At 35.6% G+C, this 19300-nt stretch overlaps 1 protein-coding gene across 4 annotated transcripts; it reads left to right on the top strand.

Annotated features, from left to right (window-relative positions):
- Positions 1 to 213: 213 nt before the first annotated feature.
- On the top strand, positions 214 to 19233 carry LOC148623634 (uncharacterized). 4 transcript variants are annotated; one of them, XM_088565586.1, is made up of 6 exons: positions 214 to 784; positions 3989 to 4087; positions 5329 to 5433; positions 7480 to 7544; positions 12750 to 12821; positions 13170 to 19233. In XM_088565586.1, the coding sequence occupies exons 2-6, from the start codon at positions 3990 to 3992 to the stop codon at positions 18383 to 18385; spliced, it is 5556 nt and encodes a 1851-aa protein (XP_088421712.1). In that variant the 5' UTR covers positions 214 to 784; position 3989; the 3' UTR covers positions 18386 to 19233. The 4 variants fall into 4 exon arrangements, with proteins under 4 accessions (XP_088421712.1, XP_088421714.1, XP_088421713.1 ...); XM_088565588.1 differs by having other exon boundaries at positions 214 to 431; XM_088565587.1 differs by lacking the exon at positions 214 to 784 and adding an exon at positions 3240 to 3582.
- The last annotated feature ends 67 nt before the right edge of the window (positions 19234 to 19300 follow it).

Genomic DNA, 19300 nt, shown 5'->3' on the forward strand with positions numbered 1-19300 from the left:
ACAAGTTCTTATTCCGCGAAATTTGAATCTGGCATTTTTTTTAAAGAAAAATTTCGACTTTGAATTTTACCCTCCTTAATATTAAACAAGGAATGATATCCGAAATTCTACTTTTTCTCGCAAATAGTCATAAAATAGAAGGTTTTTTTTTTATTTTGTTGGTAATCTTGACCATGATTTATGGGATACTGTGTCCATTGACTGTGAGTTCATTTGTCCATGATTTATGGGACATTGTGTCCATTGACTGGGAGTTCATTTGACTTTTGTCCATGATTTATGGGATAATGTGTCCATTGACTGTGAGTTCATTTGTCCATGGTTTATGGGACATTGTGTCCATTGACTATGAGTTCATTTGTCCATGGTTTATGGGACATTGACTGTGAGTTTATTTGTCCATGGTTTATGGGATACTGTGTCCATTGACTGTGAGTTCATTTGTCCATGATTTATGTGACATTGTGTCCATGGACTGTGAGTTTACTTGTCTGTGTTTATGAGGTTTAGTTTGTCATTTATTTCCCATAATGCAAATTTGAAAATGGGAAAACTCTGAATAGCACATGGAGCCAGAATTACCTGTTGGATTTATATTTTTGCCTCTGACTGATTTTTCTAAGATTTGTATTTTTTGTTCTGACAATAACTTTAATGTTCTTGAAGTTTATATTGATGGTACCAATGACTTGCTTTTTATGATATTACAGAATTAGCAGCTGCTGTTATTTTTTGTGGCATCAATTCAATTGAATACAAGAAGTATCTTTAATATTTGACCAAGGTTAGCAAACATTTTATTATCTACATGTATTTATACATTTACATAGCTGTGATACATGTATAATGATTCATAACCCTTTTGTTTGTGAAACAGTTAAAACAGTGTTCCAGATAGCCATCCACTGAAGCCAAACAAAAACAATTAAACTTATACAGTTCACCATACAGCCTTCAGTGATACATGTTACTTAACAGAAATTGAATTTTTCACTTATCCTATGTGCATTTCACTGATTTTGTTTATATTGGTACAGTCAGATGTCATTACTTTGACATTTGACATTATAATCATGAGAACATATTGCTGATTGAAAAATTTATTTTCAGTGAATCTTTCTGGTATAAATCTAGGTGCCAAAGTCCCGCGACAGTTATGCCTTTCATGTCTATAATCAGCAAAATCTGGCTAGTAACATAGTATGGGACATACAGCCTAGTCCGGCACATTTTGGAAGACTGCATTTTTTTTTAAAAATGTACATGCATGTCAAAAAATTGTCTAACAAGGGAATGCCACAGCTCCACTGTGCATCTGTCAGTATAATACAAGGCAATGTCCATGTTTTATGGGGTCAGTTGTCCATTTATTGAGTGTTGATATCCCATAATTCCATATTCAAAATGAAATATTGAGGAGCACATGTTTGTAAATGGCACAGTCAAGCTGGGTTATTCCTGCTGGGTTTTTAGTCTTCATTTTTCATGATGACTTTCTGAAAATATACAACTTTTGCTCATCAAGTGGCTTTAACTTTCGTTGTTCTGTTATGGATGGCTCCTATGTAATCCTTTTTTATTCAGAACTTCAACTGTTTGCATCATATAGGATTGGCATTGATATAGGAATTTTGACATACTGTTATCCTTTGTACCTCAATTAAGGTAGGCAATTTACTACTCTCTTAGCCATTGAAGATTATTGAAATATTGCTGATATTCTGATTTTGGCAGATATGAATCTTACTATAAAATTGATGAAGGGGGGGGGGTTGTGTGTTTGTTACTGTAATACACCTTTTCTCCCCTAGCCTATTTAGCAAATAAAGATGCTATGTCCTTTCTAGCTCAGCTACCCCATGGGCCACTTGGGCTTTCACCATCACTATGTGTCTGTCATCGCCTGCCATCTTTATATTTTTCAGAGGTCTTCTCTGAGACTACTTGATGAATTGTAACAATCTGATACGAGTAATATTGTTTTGGACATTTTCCAAATTTTCTGAAAAAAATTGTTGCTTAATGTTGGAGTTATTGCCCCTGAAAGTGATCTTCCTTAAGTTTTTAGCCCAATTGCAACAGAGTTGAATTCAGCTATTGGTTTGGTGATTGTTGGTGGACTGAGGCATCAACATTTGTTTCTGGACAATGACTAGAAAAGTTGACAACAGTTACAGTGATGAATTTGGTTTCTTTGTGATAATTTGAGTTTCCCTAGACCCATCCTTTTCAAATTTTAACATATTGAAACTTACAACAATGTGCAGGCATGATTAGAAAAGGGGGGGGGGTCCTGTTTATGAAAATGAGCAGATGTAAGTTCTACTGAAATTGAAGAATAAGTACTTTCATATTTTTGGAATCCCAACTGATGAGTATTGCAATATTTTTGGTGTCCTGGCAAGATGTTTTGCGTATTAGACGCTTGTTTTATGCATCCCGTAAATCCCTGATGTGAGTAGGTTTTGTCCAAGAATTACAAGGATTGTAGTCCAGGGTATTATGAGTCAATTTGTCCAAGAATTATTGGATATCTAGTTGTCCATGAAATTGTGAGGCAATTTTTTTTCAAGAATTATGCATTGGGTTACCAGAATCCATGAAATTGTGATTTAGTTTCGTCCAAGAATTATGAGGAAACTTTCAGTTCTGGGAATTCTGAGTCAATTTATCCAAGAATTAAAGAATTATGAGTCTAATGAGCTTAGTAGAATCAATGAATTTGTGAGGTAGTTTTGTCCAATAATTATGAATTAGTCCAGGGAATTATGAGTTATGAGCACCTGGGCCCATCGCTTTCAGAAAAAAGAGGCCCAAAGGGCCAAAGCTCAAAAGTTGTTTAAAAATAGGGTTGTGATATACTCAAAGAAAAAAGAAACTATAATATAATATATATAACTATCTTCTTGGAATTTGGTTTCGGGAAGTTAACAAGTTTAAAGCCAAATCAAATGAAACTTGGATATATTGTTGGGTATCTTAGGCCATATGAAAAGATATGTTTGTTTCCTGTTCCATAGCCAAAAAAATCCAGGTAGATAGGTAGGTAAATTTTTTTTTCTTTTGACGCAATCACCGATCTCTCCTTTTGGTGAACACACGTCTTAAACATCAGTTGCAGCACACTGGTGGATTGCATGCCCGATTGCATGCTTGCCGCCAAGGAGGCAGCCATTGTTGTTTATTTAGAGTCGGGACACGCTACCTGTGAGCTACTTCCTAATAGAAAACTCCGAGGGGTTGCGACAAATAAAGCTCACACGGATCGGAATTAAACGAAACTCTGAACTTCCGGAAATTTCGGAACGGAAAGGATTTTTTCCAGAAATTTCTGGGGGAAAAATCCAGGTCGGCGGGTCTCAATCCCGGTCGGTCGGGAAACAGGAAACAATCATTTTTTTTTTTTTGGCCTTATAAACAAAAACTTATTGCATTATTTCCAGCATTTAGTTCTTCACAATAACAAATACACCAAATCATCCGGAATGTACAGTATATCCAACTGCAACTTGGTTCATACAGCGGGAAAATTTATTTTGGAGGGAATCTGAAATCTGTGAGATTTTGAGGCAACTTTGGGAGGTGGGAGATCTTCATAAAAATTCATTGATTTCTGTGAGACTCACAGATCAGTGAAACTTAACACGTCTGACTTGAATGTTTATGTAATTATTTGCTTACAAGGGATCCATACTCGTGATTTCTTTTTGAGTTATTTATAAATAGTTGAATTTTATTGACTTAAATATGAAAATTTTGAAATGCTCCAAAAACTTTACATTTGTTAAAAAAACAAAAGTATGCTAGTCACTGTATTCATGCACTAGACCCTCAACTTGCAAGATTACCTGCAAATACAGGTATTGTTCTTGGTCTTATTTTGATAGACAAAGAAAAATTACTGACAAATAAAACAGTTGTCAATGTGCATTTAGGATATAATGCAAGACTTGTTCTTTTGTCATCTTATAAACATTTTTTTTTACAGAATGCCACGAAGAAAACCAGTAAAAAAGAGCCAGAAAATTATACAGGACAGGTTGCCACAAAGAAAACATGAGGGAAAGAGTCTTAAAAATAATGACAGGTAACCATATTGTTATATGCCAATTTCTTTGCTTATATCTTGAAAATTTTTTTCTCATTTTTGCTCACTTAAATTTTTTACCATTACAAAAAAATTGAATGAAAATAACATGAAATGTGAATTTCGAAAAATAATCAAGAGAGCTATGTTCAGTACAAATGTAAACCAGATCAGATCAATCTAAAAATTATTGTCTACTTGTAGTCTAATCAAGGCATAATATCCTTTTATTGAATAAAAAATCGAAAATCTCACATTTTAAGCACTCAAAGTTAAAGAAATCAGTAGATTCAAAGGAAAATAACTATTTTTTTTTTTTTATAGTTTTTCAGTCTGTTTAGCGCATGCATTTGCCAATCCAATTTTCTTACATAAAGATGCTTATTGCCAAAACATATAAAGATTTCAATTGAAAAATTGGCACATGCATGTGTTTGAGGTTTTCTATACTAAAAGCTGTCTTAAATTGAGCAAAACTGTTACAAATATAAGAAAACAGCACATTTGGCTCCAGTTTCTGACAATCTGTGTCGGAGAAAGTTTGTTTTCAAATTGGCCATTTTCAGCATTTTTTTACAAATATTTAAGATTTTAATGGGCCATTTATTAACCTTCAAAATGAAATCCTGTAAATTTGATGGGCCATTTTCAGCTTCAATGGGCCTATGGCCCATGGCCCCTGCCTTTCCCAATCACTGCCGTGTGTTGCAACTACAGACGTGCCTACCCTTAGAATCTCTGTTCTTTACCTAAGTCTTTATACATCTGTGTTCAAAACTACTTGCTATGGGTGAGTGAACAAAGATATTAACACAATTTTGAGCTAAACTGTGAAATGCAATATACTGCAATTAATTTTGATTTTTTTTAAAGATTTTCTCTTTAATTTCATGAAAAAAGATACTGAAAAATTGTACTGTTTAATTTAATGTCAATTTCTTAAGTTGAATCAAGCACATTTTTACCTGTTTATTTTCTTAGAAAAGAAAAAGAAATGGTTGATCAAAGTAATAATGCAAATTTAAGTGTCTCTTATATTTCCCACCATATTTTGTGGCGACAACGTTTCATCTGGAGAATTTGGAAATGCCATTATTAAAGATCACAATTCAAACGAGTTATGACATCATGGTAAAGTATGCACTGTTGGAAGCGCAGTGTGAAACCTTAATTCAATATGAAAATGAAAAGATATGGGGTAAGTGTCAGAGAGACTGCATTTCTCCATTTATGTCTTTCAGATTGATTGGATGGGCCACTTTAAATGGGTTAAAGAAAATTAAATGGCCGGTTCAGGTGTTAGATCCAGATGGTCCTCTAGTGTACATCAAGTCAGATGATGCAAAGTAAGATTATTATAGATTATAGATAGATTGCAAAAGTAATTAATTAAAATAATACAAACACTTATTAATATGTTTTACAGAAAATGATTGCCAGTATTAGTCTGTTGACTGAAGTTGGAATTTTTTATTTTTAATGCACCCAATTGACAATTGACTAAATTGAATATCAATTGAAAGAATAGAGTGCCATCTGAAAAATGTGGTCAATCAAATGGTGCAGATTTTAGCTCACCTTACCCAAAGGATCTTAAATTAATGTTTTTTTGTTTTTTTTCTTTTGAATTAAATCTTGTAAAGGGTTTTTTGTGCATTACATCATGTTATCATATAGGAAGACATCTTTAACAAAATACAAAAGGAATTTCTCATGATATTTGTAATGAGTCATCATTATATAACCCCTTAAGATCTTCGTGGAGGAATGCATACAAGTATTGTTTTTCCTTGGATATCTCAAAAAGCCAAAAAAAAAACAAAATTGTTGTATTAGAATTGTTTTATGCAAAATATTACGATTTTTTTCGACAAAATTTCTTGAAAATCTAGGGAATGACTTAAGAGTTAGTTTAGAATTAAAGTTGTGTGTCCATTGAATTGAAAATCTATCTCAAAATTGAATTACTCCTCTTGAACACCTTGGGAGATTTCAGTGAAATTATATTCTATGAAGGAACATTATATCAGAATATGTTCTTACAATCTTTTTTGCTGTTGGATCATAAAAAAGGGAGATAAAATGGCCTTTGACAGGTATAGTAGGGTACTGATTAATGAGAAGGTGTATTTTGTTGATAAAATTGGTAAAAAACTTGATCAGAAAGAATATGTGAGGGATACATGCTTCTGAGACATTTTTGTCCTTTGTATTAAGAGCTTGTCTCAGAGAAAAGCATGCAAAATCCTAAATTTTGTTCGGAAGCAAGGTTTTTTTTTTTTCACAAGTGAAATGGTATAACTGAAAGACCTTCCTTCAAAACTTCCAAGATGGCTGAACTGCAGGCATTGAACACTTTTACCCCATTTAATTTTTTTTTTATATTTAGTCATTTTTTATAATAAAATTTGACTACTTACAGGTGTCTTCAGGGTATTATTTTCTGACTATATGAAAATATTATCAGTGATTCTTGAAAAAGTAATCTTTTATCTACCAAATTCAGTCCAGATTTTACATATCTGATTTTTTATGAGATGGCACCATCAATAAGAACTTTGGCAGTTTTCCAGATTGTTCAAAAATGCTAATATGTCCATTGTTTATAAGCACCTATTGTCATAAGTAGACATTTTAAACATAATTTTTTATGATTTTCTAAAACAGTATACTGTTAAGGCAACAATATCAAAAATCACTCTATGGCAAATGACTATTTACATCACCAGCAATGGATGAAATAGGTATGTTTCGATTTTTTTTTTTTAAGCAAACATGGTAAAAAACATGTCTGAACCAAATTTTGAAATAAAAGCATTTTTAACAAGTGATATGCTGGTTTGTTTAAAAGCAGTTAACTTTTTATTGTCAATGGCTTCGTAAAACATGTTCTAAACTCTCAAAGTTGGCCAGTTTTTGATTTATCAATTAATAGGTAAACTGAGGTGCTTGGCAAGCGCAGCATGATGTGACCAAAGTTGCCAAAGTTCTTCCTGATGGTACCATTTCATAAATAATCTGAAATGTAAAATCTGGACTGCAATTGGTAGATAAAAGATAATTCTTTAAAGATTTATTGATAGTATTTTGATATGATCAGAAAAAATTACTCAGAAGACACTTTTAAGTAGTCAAATTTTATCATAAAAAATTACTAAATTTACAAATAAATGGGGTAAAAAAAGTTTAAGGCCTGTAGTTTGGCCATCTTGGATTTTTCATTAAAAAAATTGTGCCTGAAGAAGTTTTGAAGGAAGGTCTTTCTGTTTCACCATTTAGTTAAAAGAAATGAGAACCTTCTATCTGGACATTTTTGCATGGTTTTCATTTAGATCGATTCTTAAATGAATCCATATGCAGAGTGTAATATATTAAGATTTGTACATTTTTAGGATGTATGTGCCAGATGTGGAAGATTTTTATGATAATTTTCAACAATATTCAAAACTTGCAGAGAGTATGAAATTCTTTCGTTTCATTTTATGTTCTTACAATGCACACTAATATTTACATGCTTGTTAAAACTACAACATTCAGAATTTGTGTAAAGAAGAATTGTTTTATCATAAATTTACCTTTGCTATTGTCCAAATCAAATTACTAATTTTGTTGCACTACATCCTGGGAGCTCTGGCTTACATGGCCCAAATTTTGATTGTATTCAAAACAGGTTTTTACATAGTATCAAAACAAAAAAGGTGATCAAACAGGATTCATAAAAAAAACAAGAATTTATAGTATTTAACTCGTTATTAGTGTGCATTAGATGTTAATTTTATTACTGCAGAAATTGATTTTTAGATTCTGTGATCAGTTTTCAATATTAATTGTCTTGCATTGCAAAACATAATAGTTTCAAAAATCAGTTTCTTAAGGTTAGGTACTAATCATTTCACCTTAAAGGAAAAGCCATTGATTTTAACACCTCCAGAATTTTTTCCATGCACAGTACAAGAAATTTAACTTTTACACTTGTCATTGTACACAATGTATGCTTCTGTAAACAGGTTTCAGCACAACAATTTTTGTTCTAGTGAACTGATTCTTTTTTTATGTGAAGACACCGATCCTTGGTACTAAATAAAGGTTTGTATTGATTTTTGGGGTTTTAGCCCCTATTGTTGTTTGGGGGAGGGTCAAATGGGATTTTTTTATGGAAAAAATGCTATTTTGTTTCCTAAACATCCAATTTTGATGAGGTCTCTTTTATTGTGTTCCTTGAAAAAAAAAACAGTTCAAATGGGCCCCCCTCACATCATTGTCTATCTGTTACTTTTTTGAGATAGATAAAGGTGAAAAATTACTATGGTAAAATTTTCATACTTTTTTATTTGTTTTCCAGTTTTTTTTTTTGATGGATTTTTATATGACCACAAAAATGTGCAGTCGTATAATGGTATCATGCTGTTGTCGTCTGGTGTCGTCGTCATGTGTAGACACTTCCGTTTCCATGCGATAACTTGAGTATAAAGAATAGATCTTTATGAAAATATACCATAGGGTGCCATACCACAAAAGGAAGCCTGGGATTGAATTGGGGGGGTTGTGTCTTGAACCGTTTAGGAATTAAGAGCCAAAAAGGGGCCAGAAACATGCATTTTCATGATGTCAGGACAATAACTTGAGTAAATGATCATGGATCTCTTTGAATTTGTACCATAAGGTGTCATTCCACAAAAGGAAGCCAGGGATTGATTTTGAGGGTTGTGACTTGAACCGATTAGGAATTGGGGGCCAAAAAAGAGGCTTAAAACAAGTGTTAAAACAAGGTGCCATACCACCAAAGGAATGCTGGGATTGATTTTGGGGGTTATGACATGAACTGTTTAGGAATGACATTGTTCTTTTAATTGTATTATTAACATTGTTAGGTGTTCATTGATATGACCATAATATCAATCTTTTGTCCCTCGTGATCTAACAAAATTTTAACTCTGGATATTCTTAGACTTGTTTAATTTTCCACTGTATTGAAATTATAGATATCAGGTCAAATCTGGGAAATTTTTTGAATTTTTTTAACAGGTTCATCCTGTGTAAGAGTCTTATGCTCTGTCAAATATTTATCGGAATCCAAACTCTGAGCTGTATTAAGCTTGAATGTTGTGTCCATACTTGCCCCAACTGTTCAGGATTTGACCATTGCGGTCGTATCAAGCTATACCATGTGAAGCATTTTATTCCCTTTGGATTCCTTTTGAAAAATTACCACTAAATTACCATTTTTGGCTCAAGGGAAGTTTTATTTTTCATCTGATTTTGACGGGAATTTGTTTCATTAGATTCCTCTTAGTCAGAGCTTTCAGTAGTGTCAGAGAATTTTTCCAATTTTTACAGTTTTTGAGATAATTGAGGTCAAGCATGCAAAAAACTAAAGTGTTTTGGTTGATCTTCAATTTAAAAAAAATGTTTGTTTCATTTGATTTAAATGGGGTTTCTTCTAAATGATTTCCCATTAAAAATGTTACAGTTATCAGAACATTTTTCTTTTATCTTTTTCATTTTTTAAAGATAAAAGGGGCTGAAGGGACCAAAAAATGTTGATTTCATGGGTGTAGGAATTTTTAATTTTTCATCAGATTTTGATGGGATTTTTTTTTTTATTGGAACTTCTCTGTTATTCTTTCCAGTCTCAAAGCATAAGGTTTTTACTATCTCTTAAAAATGCAATTTTACATTATTGTGTCAAGCATTTTACATTGTCAGAAACGTTACTGTGTCAGAACTGTTACAGAATACTAGGAAATAATTGATTGACATTGATGTGGTCATATCATGCTGCATTTGATAAGCATCCCAGTTTAAAATACGTGTAAATTGGCATTTTTTACTCTTTCAAAATTTAACATTATATATTATGATTTAAATGTTTTCTTTCATATTATTTTTAATACCTTACCTATAGTTATATTTGTTTCTTTCAAAATTCAGAATCAGATTATCATTAATATTATTATCATTATTTATTGTTGAAAAAACTCTCCCCCCCCCCCTCCTTCAATTCTGGTGAAATGGTTAGTTCCTTCATTCAGTTTTAAGCTACATTGATTCCCTCGTTTCAATTTACAGAGTTACTTCCCATTTGCAAGAGTTGTCTTTCTTAACAGTAGGTATCTTGTATCAAATAGGGAAAATTCAGTTTTTTATTTTTTTCAAATTTATTGAAAGGGCCTTTTGGTTCCTATTTATTTTTGACAAATCAGGTAAAAATAGTTTATGGAACATTTTAAATTTGACTTTTGACTCTGATTCTAGTGAAATTGTACACTAACTAGTATAATGTACCTACTGGAAAGAGAAGATAACTCTGCAAATGTGAAATAAATCTTAACTGTTAACTGTTAACTGAAAAGAGAGATTAGCAAGGTTCACATGTACTCTTTTATTTTGCTTGTTTCACAAAATTCCCAAACTTCTGTCAGTGTGAAATTGCAATATTATTGTGTTCAGGCTGTTAGCTATTTTGCTAAAATTATCTTGTTTTGTACACAAGATGCTTGCTTGTAAATAATGATGGGGGGGGGAAATGAATTTTGTTTCCCTGTCACAATCATTTGACAAGTTCAGCTAAAAATGATTCTATGCATTGATGCTGAAATATATAATCTTAAATTGTTTTGGAAGAGGACCCTATCATCTCACTAAAATGACTAACAAATGAGAAAAAAAATCTCTTGCACCCAAATAGTTTGTATCAGATGTGAGTTTCTAGGATCTGATAGATATTGTAAAACATTTAATGGAAAAAAATATCAGATTTTTTATCATTATGCTCCTTCAGACCCCAGATTAGAAGAGGTCCTTGTTAGGGAAAATAAGCAAACGGGGAGATTACTATTCAGTTTCAGAAAATAGTATTTACTTATCTAGTAGACCTGTCTATGAGAACAAAAGGAGTGAAAGCTGTATTATTAATTGTTTTAAACTAATGCAACAGACATAGATAGAGATGTTCACATTAATACAAGATAAGTGTATGTCAAACATTTCCTGCTTTTAAATTGTACCATCGATTACAACTCATTGAGTCAATTGCTCAGTTTTATTGCATATATATATAGCTAGGTGCACTCGATCTACCATTGCTACAGTACTGAAACCATCAACTTTAAAAAATTTTCTGAAGTAATACAAGGAACAGAACTTCAATTTTGCATTTATTAATTAATCTTTGAAGAATATGCATGATTTTTTGGCTAGAAAATTGGTTATTAAGCTCCCCAAATGTGAAGATTCCCACTGTCAGTAACTGTCAAGGATTGGTACAGTTATCATTTATCTATATGCTAAAATCCAAGTATATATCCAGATTTTGTAAGGAACCAAACAAATTGTACCTGTATTTTTTCATTTTTCTCATTCTAAACAACTTTATTTTGGATGCAACTATTGAACACAAATGCAAGAGACCTTCCTCACCTTCTTTAATAGAGAGTTCAATTTGTATTATTATATTTTACTTAGTTATTGGCCTGGTATTATTCTTAACTGAATTTAATCTGCAAATAAGTAAAATAGCTAATTATATATACAACTTGAATATGCTTAATGTAAAAATCTATACAAGCAGAATCTAAGAGTTATGTGAGCTAATTTGGCATCACTTCAGTTAGTTATTATTATGTCTTCCAAGAGAAGTTCAGAGATATTGTGTTTGATCCATTTCTTAATAAGATCTTTCCTGACAGGGAAGACCTTACTGTAATCCTTATGATTATTATTTTTTATTATTGAATGGAGACTTAAGATTTGGTATACCACAAGACTAAGTATTATGGTGAAAAATGGCCACACCCAAACTTTTTTATTTGTTGTCCTATTTTTGATGGGGTATTTTCTATTGGATTCCTTGTGAAAAATACTGGAATAGTCACTCCAAGCATTTTTTTTGGTATTTCTTACCATTTTTGAGATGAAAGGGGCTGAAGCAGAAAAAATTGTCATTTTGTGGCTTATTTGAACTTTAAATTTTCATCCAATTTTGAGGGGATTCTTTTCATTGGATTCCTCTCAGTGGTGAGTGCTTTCAGCAGTATGGCAACAGATTTTTTTCTATCTCTTGCAGCTTTTGAGATAATATGGGTAAAACATGCAGAAAATGCATTTTGGCCGATCTTCAAATTTTTAACAAGGGGTCCAGAACAAAATTGTGTCAAGCATATTACAATGTCAAAAACATTACTCTGTCCTACAGAATATTTCAAAGTTTTTTCCAACATTCATTTATTGACATGCTGCGTTCGTATCATGCTGCACTTGCAGCATCTCAGTTTTAAGATATTTACTATAGTAATTATTATGAAATTGTGTATTGTTGTAAATTACTGCTTTAACAATACAAATATGCTTGGTTTTAATTTCGTTCTTTCAATTAAATACTTAGTGAGATACTGTGATGTTGAAATTTTTTGTAACAGAAACATGAACATAAAAACACATAATGTAAACTATGCCATGTTTGTTAAGTCTCTGTATTTTAAAATTACTCATTGTGACATCAATTGTCTGACAGGTTTAGCAATAAAGTTGCTGAAATATTTATTGTACTCAACCCAAATGAAATTGCATACATATAATTATGATTTGAGAATCAAACAATAGATACAAAATTGTAAATAAATGAAATTTGGTGAATCTTAAGTATTTGTATTTTTCTCTTCAGATTACTGCAAGAGAAAGAATCTTTTTAATACTTTGAAGTGCTTAAATGAAGATCTGGAATGGGTGAAAAAAGGTAATGTTTTTGTCTTGCCTGAGATGTATGTTGCAGAATTAGACATATGTATGCAAACCCATAGGCGGAAAAAGGCATTAACTAATAAAGCTTGATATTTCGTAAGGCGTAATAGCTGGATATTCTATATCGTATAAAGAGATGCCATATGTCATGAATTAGTAGTTTATACAAATCATTACAAACTTCTTGATCATTAACTCTAAATTAAACTAGATTAAACTTGGATTCTTAAGTCCACATTTCAACCCGAATCTTGACTCTAAGATTTAACTCGAACATATACTCTAGTACTAACTCTGCCTTCATGTTCCACCACACCCTGAAATATATCCTTTTTTTTCCCAGTTGCTCTAGACAGTGTTCCAACGATGGGAGATGGTAAACAAACTGGTTCTGTGATGACTTCAGTAGATAAGAAACATGCTGGTTCTTTGATGACTGCAGTAGATGAGATACATACTAATTCTGGGGCTCCAGTGGAGCAGAGACAAGTAAGTTCTGTGTTGACTTCAGAGGATGAGAGACATGCTGGTTCTGTTATGACTGCAGTAGATGAGATACATACTGATTCTGGGGCCACTGGTCCAGTGGAGCAGAGACAAGTTAGTTCTGTGTTGACTTCAGAAGATGGGAGACATGCTGGTTCTGTTATGACTGCAGTAGATGAGATACATACTGATTCTGGGGCTCCAGTGGAGCAGAGACAAGCTGGTTCTGTGATGACTTCAGTGGTTGAGATACATGCTGACTCTCTGATGGCTGATGTCTATGGGAGACACACTGATTCTGTGATGACTTCAGTTGATGAGAGACACAATGTTTCTGTGATGACTGCAGTAGATGAGATACATACTGATTCTGGGGCTCCAGTGGAGCAGAGACATGCTGGTTCAGTGATGACTTCAGTAGATGAAATACATACTGATTCTGGGACTACAGTGGAGCAGAGACAAGCTGGTTCTTCTGTGAGGACTTCAGTAGATGAGAGACATGCTGGTTCTGTGATGACTGCAGTAGATGAGATACATACTGATTCTGGGGCTCCAATGGAGCAGAGACACACTGATTCTGTGATGGCTGAAGTAGATGAGAGACAAGCAGGTTTTGAAATGACTTCAGTTGATGAGATACACACTTATTCTGTAATGACTTCAGCAGACCAGAGACACAATGATTCTGTGATGACTGCAGTAGATGAGATACATACTGATTCTGGGGCTCCAGTGGAGCAGAAACAAGCTGGTTCTGTGATGACTTCAGTGGATGAGATACATACTGATTCTTGGACTTTAGTTGATGAGATACACGCTGACTCTCTGATGGCTGATGTAGATGGGAGACATACTGATTCTGTGATGACTTCAGTTGATGAGAGACACGATGTTTCTGTGATGACTGCAGTAGATGAGATACATACTGATTCTGGGGCTCCAGTGGTGCAGAGACATGCTGGTTCTGTGAGGACTTCAGTAGATGAGAGACATTCTGGTTCTGTGATGATTGCAGTAGATGAGATACATATTGATTCTGGGGTTCCAGTGGAGCAGAGACAAGCTGGTTCTTTTTTGATGACTTTAGTAGATGAGAAACAAGCTTGTTTTGTGATGACTGAAGTAGATATGAGACACACTGGTTCTGTGATGACTGCAGTAGATGAGATACATACTGATTATGGGGCTCTAGTGAAGCAGAGACAAGCAGGTTCTGTGATGACTTCAGTGGATGATATACATACTGATTCTGGGACTTCAGTTAATGAGATAAACGCTAACTCTGTGATGACTGTAGTAGATGAGATACATACTGATTCTGGGGCTCCAGTGGAGCAGAGACACACTGGTTCTTTGATGACTGCAGTAGATAAGATGCATACAGATTCTGGGGCTACAGTGGAGCAGAGACAAGCTGATTCTTCTGTGAAGACTTCAGTAGATGAGAGACATGCTGGTTCTGTGATGATTGCAGCTAATGAGAAACATACTGATTCTGGGGTTCCATTGGAGCAGAGACAAGCTGGTTCTTCTGTGATGACTTCAGTAGATGAGAAACAAACTTGTTCTGTGATGACTGCAGTAGATATGAGACACACTGGTTCTGTGATGACTGCAGTAGATGCAATACATACTGATTCTGGGGCTTCAGTGGAGCAGAGACAAGCAGGTTCTGTGGTGACTTCAGTAGATGAGATACATGCTGATTCTGGGGTTGCAGTGGAGCAGAGACAAGTTAGTTCTGTGTTGACTTCAGAAGGTGGGAGACATGCTGGTTCTGTTATGACTGCAGTAGATGAGATACATACTGATTCTGGGGCTCCAGTGGAGCAGAGACAAGCTGGTTCTGTGATGACTTCAGTGGATGAGATACATGCTGACTCTCTGATGGCTGATGTCGATGGGAGACACAATGTTTCTGTGATGACTGCAGTAGATGAGATACATACTGATTATGGGGCTCTAGTGAAGCAGAGACAAGCAGGTTCTGTGATGACTTCAGGGGATGATATACATACTGATTCTGGGACTTCAGTTAATGAGATAAACGCTAACTCTGTGATGACTGCAGTAGATGAGATACATACTGATTCTGGGGCTCCAGTGGAGCAGAGACACACTGGTTCTTTGATGACTGCAGTAGATAAGATGCATACAGATTCTGGGGCTACAGTGGAGCAGAGACAAGCTGATTCTTCTGTGAAGACTTCAGTAGATGAGAGACATGCTGGTTCTGTGATGATTGCAGCTAATGAGAAACATACTGATTCTGGGGTTCCATTGGAGCAGAGACAAGCTGGTTCTTCTGTGATGACTTCAGTAGATGAGAAACAAACTTGTTCTGTGATGACTGCAGTAGATATGAGACACACTGGTTCTGTGATGACTGCAGTAGATGCAATACATACTGATTCTGGGGCTACAGTGGAGCAGAGACAAGCAGGTTCTGTGGTGACTTCAGTAGATGAGATACATGCTGATTCTGGGGTTGCAGTGGAGCAGAGACAAGTTAGTTCTGTGTTGACTTCAGAAGATGGGAGACATGCTGGTTCTGTTATGACTGCAGTAGATGAGATACATACTGATTCTGGGGCTCCAGTGGAGCAGAGACAAGCTGGTTCTGTGATGACCTCAGTGGTTGAGATACATGCTGACTCTCTGATGGCTGATGTCTATGGGAGACACACTGATTCTGTGATGACTTCAGTTGATGAGAGACACAATGTTTCTGTGATGACTGCAGTAGATGAGATACATACTGATTCTGGGGCTCCAGTGGAGCAGAGACAAGCTGGTTCTGTGATGACTTCAGTGGATGAGATACATGCTGACTCTCTGATGGCTGATGTCGATGGGAGACACAATGTTTCTGTGATGACTGCAGTAGATGAGATACATACTGATTCTGGGGCTCCAGTGGAGCAGAGACATGCTGGTTCAGTGATGATTTCAGTAGATGAAATACATAATGATTCTGGGACTGCAGTGGAGCAGAGACAAGCTGGTTCTTCTGTGAGGACTTCAGTAGATGAAAGACATGCTTGTTCTGTGAGGACTTCAGTAGATGAGAGACATGCTGGTTCTGTGATGACTGCAGTAGATGAGATACATACTGATTCTGGGGCTCCAATGGAGCAGAGACACACTGATTCTGTGATGGCTGAAGTAGATGAGAAACAAGCAGGTTTTGAAATGACTTCAGTTGACGAGATACACACTTATTCTGTAATGACTTCAGCAGACCAGAGACACAATGATTTTGTGATGACTGCAGTAGATGAGATACATACTGATTCTGGGGCTCCAGTGGAGCAGAAACAAGCTGGTTCTGTGATGACTTCAGTGGATGAGATACATACTGATTCTTGGACTTTAGTTGATGAGATACACGCTGACTCTGTGATGGCTGATGTAGATGGGAGACATACTGATTCTGTGATGACTTCAGATGATGAGAGACACGATGTTTCTGTGATGACTGCAGTAGATGAGATACATACTGATTCTGGGGCTCCAGTGGTGCAGAGACATGCTGGTTCTGTGAGGACTTCAGTAGATGAGAGACATTCTGGTTCTGTGATGATTGCAGTAGATGAGATACATATTGATTCTGGGGTTCCAGTGGAGCAGAGACAAGCTGGTTCTTTTTTGATGACTTTAGTAGATGAGAAACAAGCTTGTTTTGTGATGACTGAAGTAGATATGAGACACACTGGTTCTGTGATGACTGCAGTAGATGAGATACATACTGATTATGGGGCTCTAGTGAAGCAGAGACAAGCAGGTTCTGTGATGACTTCAGTGGATGATATACATACTGATTCTGGGACTTCAGTTAATGAGATAAACGCTAACTCTGTGATGACTGCAGTAGATGAGATACATATTGATTCTGGGGCTCCAGTGGAGCAGAGACACACTGGTTCTTTGATGACTGCAGTAGATAAGATGCATACAGATTCTGGGGCTACAGTGGAGCAGAGACAAGCTGGTTCTTCTGTGAAGACTTCAGTAGATGAGAGACATGCTGGTTCTGTGATGATTGCAGCTAATGAGAAACATACTGATTCTGGGGTTCCATTGGAGCAGAGACAAGCTGGTTCTTCTGTGATGACTTCAGTAGATGAGAAACAAGCTTGTTCTGTGATGACTGCAGTAGATATGAGACACACTGGTTCTGTGATGACTGCAGTAGATGAGATACATACTGATTCTGGGGCTACAGTGGAGCAGAGACACACTGGTTCTTTGATGACTGCAGTAGATGCAATACATACTGATTCTGGGGCTACAGTGGAGCAGAGACAAGCAGGTTCTGTGATGACTGCAGTAGATGCAATACATACTGATTCTGGGGCTACAGTGGAGCAGAGACACACTGGTTCTTTGATGACTGCAGTAGATGCAATACATACTGATTCTGGGGCTACAGTGGAGCAGAGACAAGCAGGTTCTGTGGTGACTTCAGTAGATGCAATACATACTGATTCTGGGGCTACAGTGGAGCAGAGACACACTGGTTCTTTGATGACTGCAGTAGATGCAATACATACTGATTCTGGGGCTACAGTGGAGCAGAGACAAGCTGGTTCTGTGATGACTGCAGTAGATGCAATACATACTGATTCTGGGGCTACAGTGGAGCAGAGACAAGTAGGTTCTGTGGTGACTTCAGTAGATGCAATACATACTGATTCTGGGGCTACAGTGGAGCAGAGACACACTGGTTCTTTGATGACTGCAGTAGATGCAATACATACTGATTCTGGGGCTACAGTGGAGCAGAGACAAGCTGGTTCTGTGATGACTGCAGTAGATGCAATACATACTGATTCTGGGGCTACAGTGGAGCAGAGACAAGCTGGTTCTGTGATGACTGCAGTAGATGCAATACATACTGATTCTGGGGCTACAGTGGAGCAGAGACAAGCAGGTTCTGTGATGACTGCAGTAGATGCAATACATACTGATTCTGGGGCTACAGTGGAGCAGAGACAAGCAGGTTCAAAAAGTGGAGCAAAAAGTCTGAAAGTGGTTTGCTTTCCGCTGTTTCCTTCATTAAAAGCATAAGTAGACGTGCTGCTAATCGAAAACTTGTACTATTGGCTCTTTTCAATTTGTTATCTATATTCTTCATCAACCATATGTCACCTAAACTAACTATCAAAGGGTCAGCAATTGCAACATTTGTTATTTCATCCCTCCACATTGTGGGAATAACTTCTTTATTCAAAAGTTTGGAACCCTGAGGGGTTATCTGTCCCTTTTGTATTTTGGATCGTATGACTGCTGCTCCTTTATTCCATATGTCATTAGTGATTTTTCTTCCAGGACATGTCTTTTGGTGCTTTGTTATATTATCAAATAAAATCCACTCATAGCAGTTTTCACAAGGACCATATTCATCTAAATTAAATGACTGTTTGCGTCTTCTAACCAAAATTTCCCCAGCTCCATTTTTCAACACAAAATCGTTATGTTGGTAGTCACCTTTGTTCCTAAGTAAGGTTTTTTTAATTGATAGTTCATTTTCTAATAATTTCTTTCCTGCATGGTCAGTGTCCCTCGACTTTTTAATATCTTCTTTAAGTTTTAGGATTTCTCTAACTTCCTCTCTATGAAAATGCTTATTTTCTAAATGCGTATGTATATTTGTGAAAAGTGAAAGACAGTAAAAGCAGGAATGCACAATGTCATATGACCTTTTGCTTTTTGATTTTTCATTGTCCGTCCTTTTTTTAACATAAATTTTGTTGTATTTGGAATCAAATAGGCAGTCATCTGCATTCAACTCTCTTTCATTTTTTGCTTTTTCAAATATTGAGCTTGCTTCAGAACAGCTATCTCCTATCTGCACAACAGAACCAGCTTGTCTCTCATCTACTGCAGTCATCACAGAACCAGCTTGTTTCTGCTACACTGCAGCCCCAGAATCAGTATGAATCTCATCTACTGCAGTCATAACAGAACCAGCATGTCTCTCAT

The sequence above is a fragment of the Perna viridis genome, chromosome 2 (assembly GCF_037379345.1).
Source record: "Perna viridis isolate PV_CMFRI_1.1 ecotype Kerala chromosome 2, ASM3737934v1, whole genome shotgun sequence".
NCBI classification, from domain to species: domain Eukaryota; kingdom Metazoa; phylum Mollusca; class Bivalvia; order Mytilida; family Mytilidae; genus Perna; species Perna viridis.

What these genes read in the sequence shown, in the direction of transcription:
- LOC148623634 (XM_088565586.1), top strand. Translation starts at nt 3,990, where the DNA reads ATGCCACGAAGAAAACCAGTAAAAAAGAGCCAGAAAATTATACAGGAC. An exon ending in ATCAAGTCAGATGATGCAAA is followed by an intron (nt 5,434 to 7,479) that starts GTAAGATTATTA and finishes GTACATTTTTAG; the next exon opens with GATGTATGTGCCAGATGTGG. An exon ending in ATATTCAAAACTTGCAGAGA is followed by an intron (nt 7,545 to 12,749) that starts GTATGAAATTCT and finishes TTTTCTCTTCAG; the next exon opens with ATTACTGCAAGAGAAAGAAT.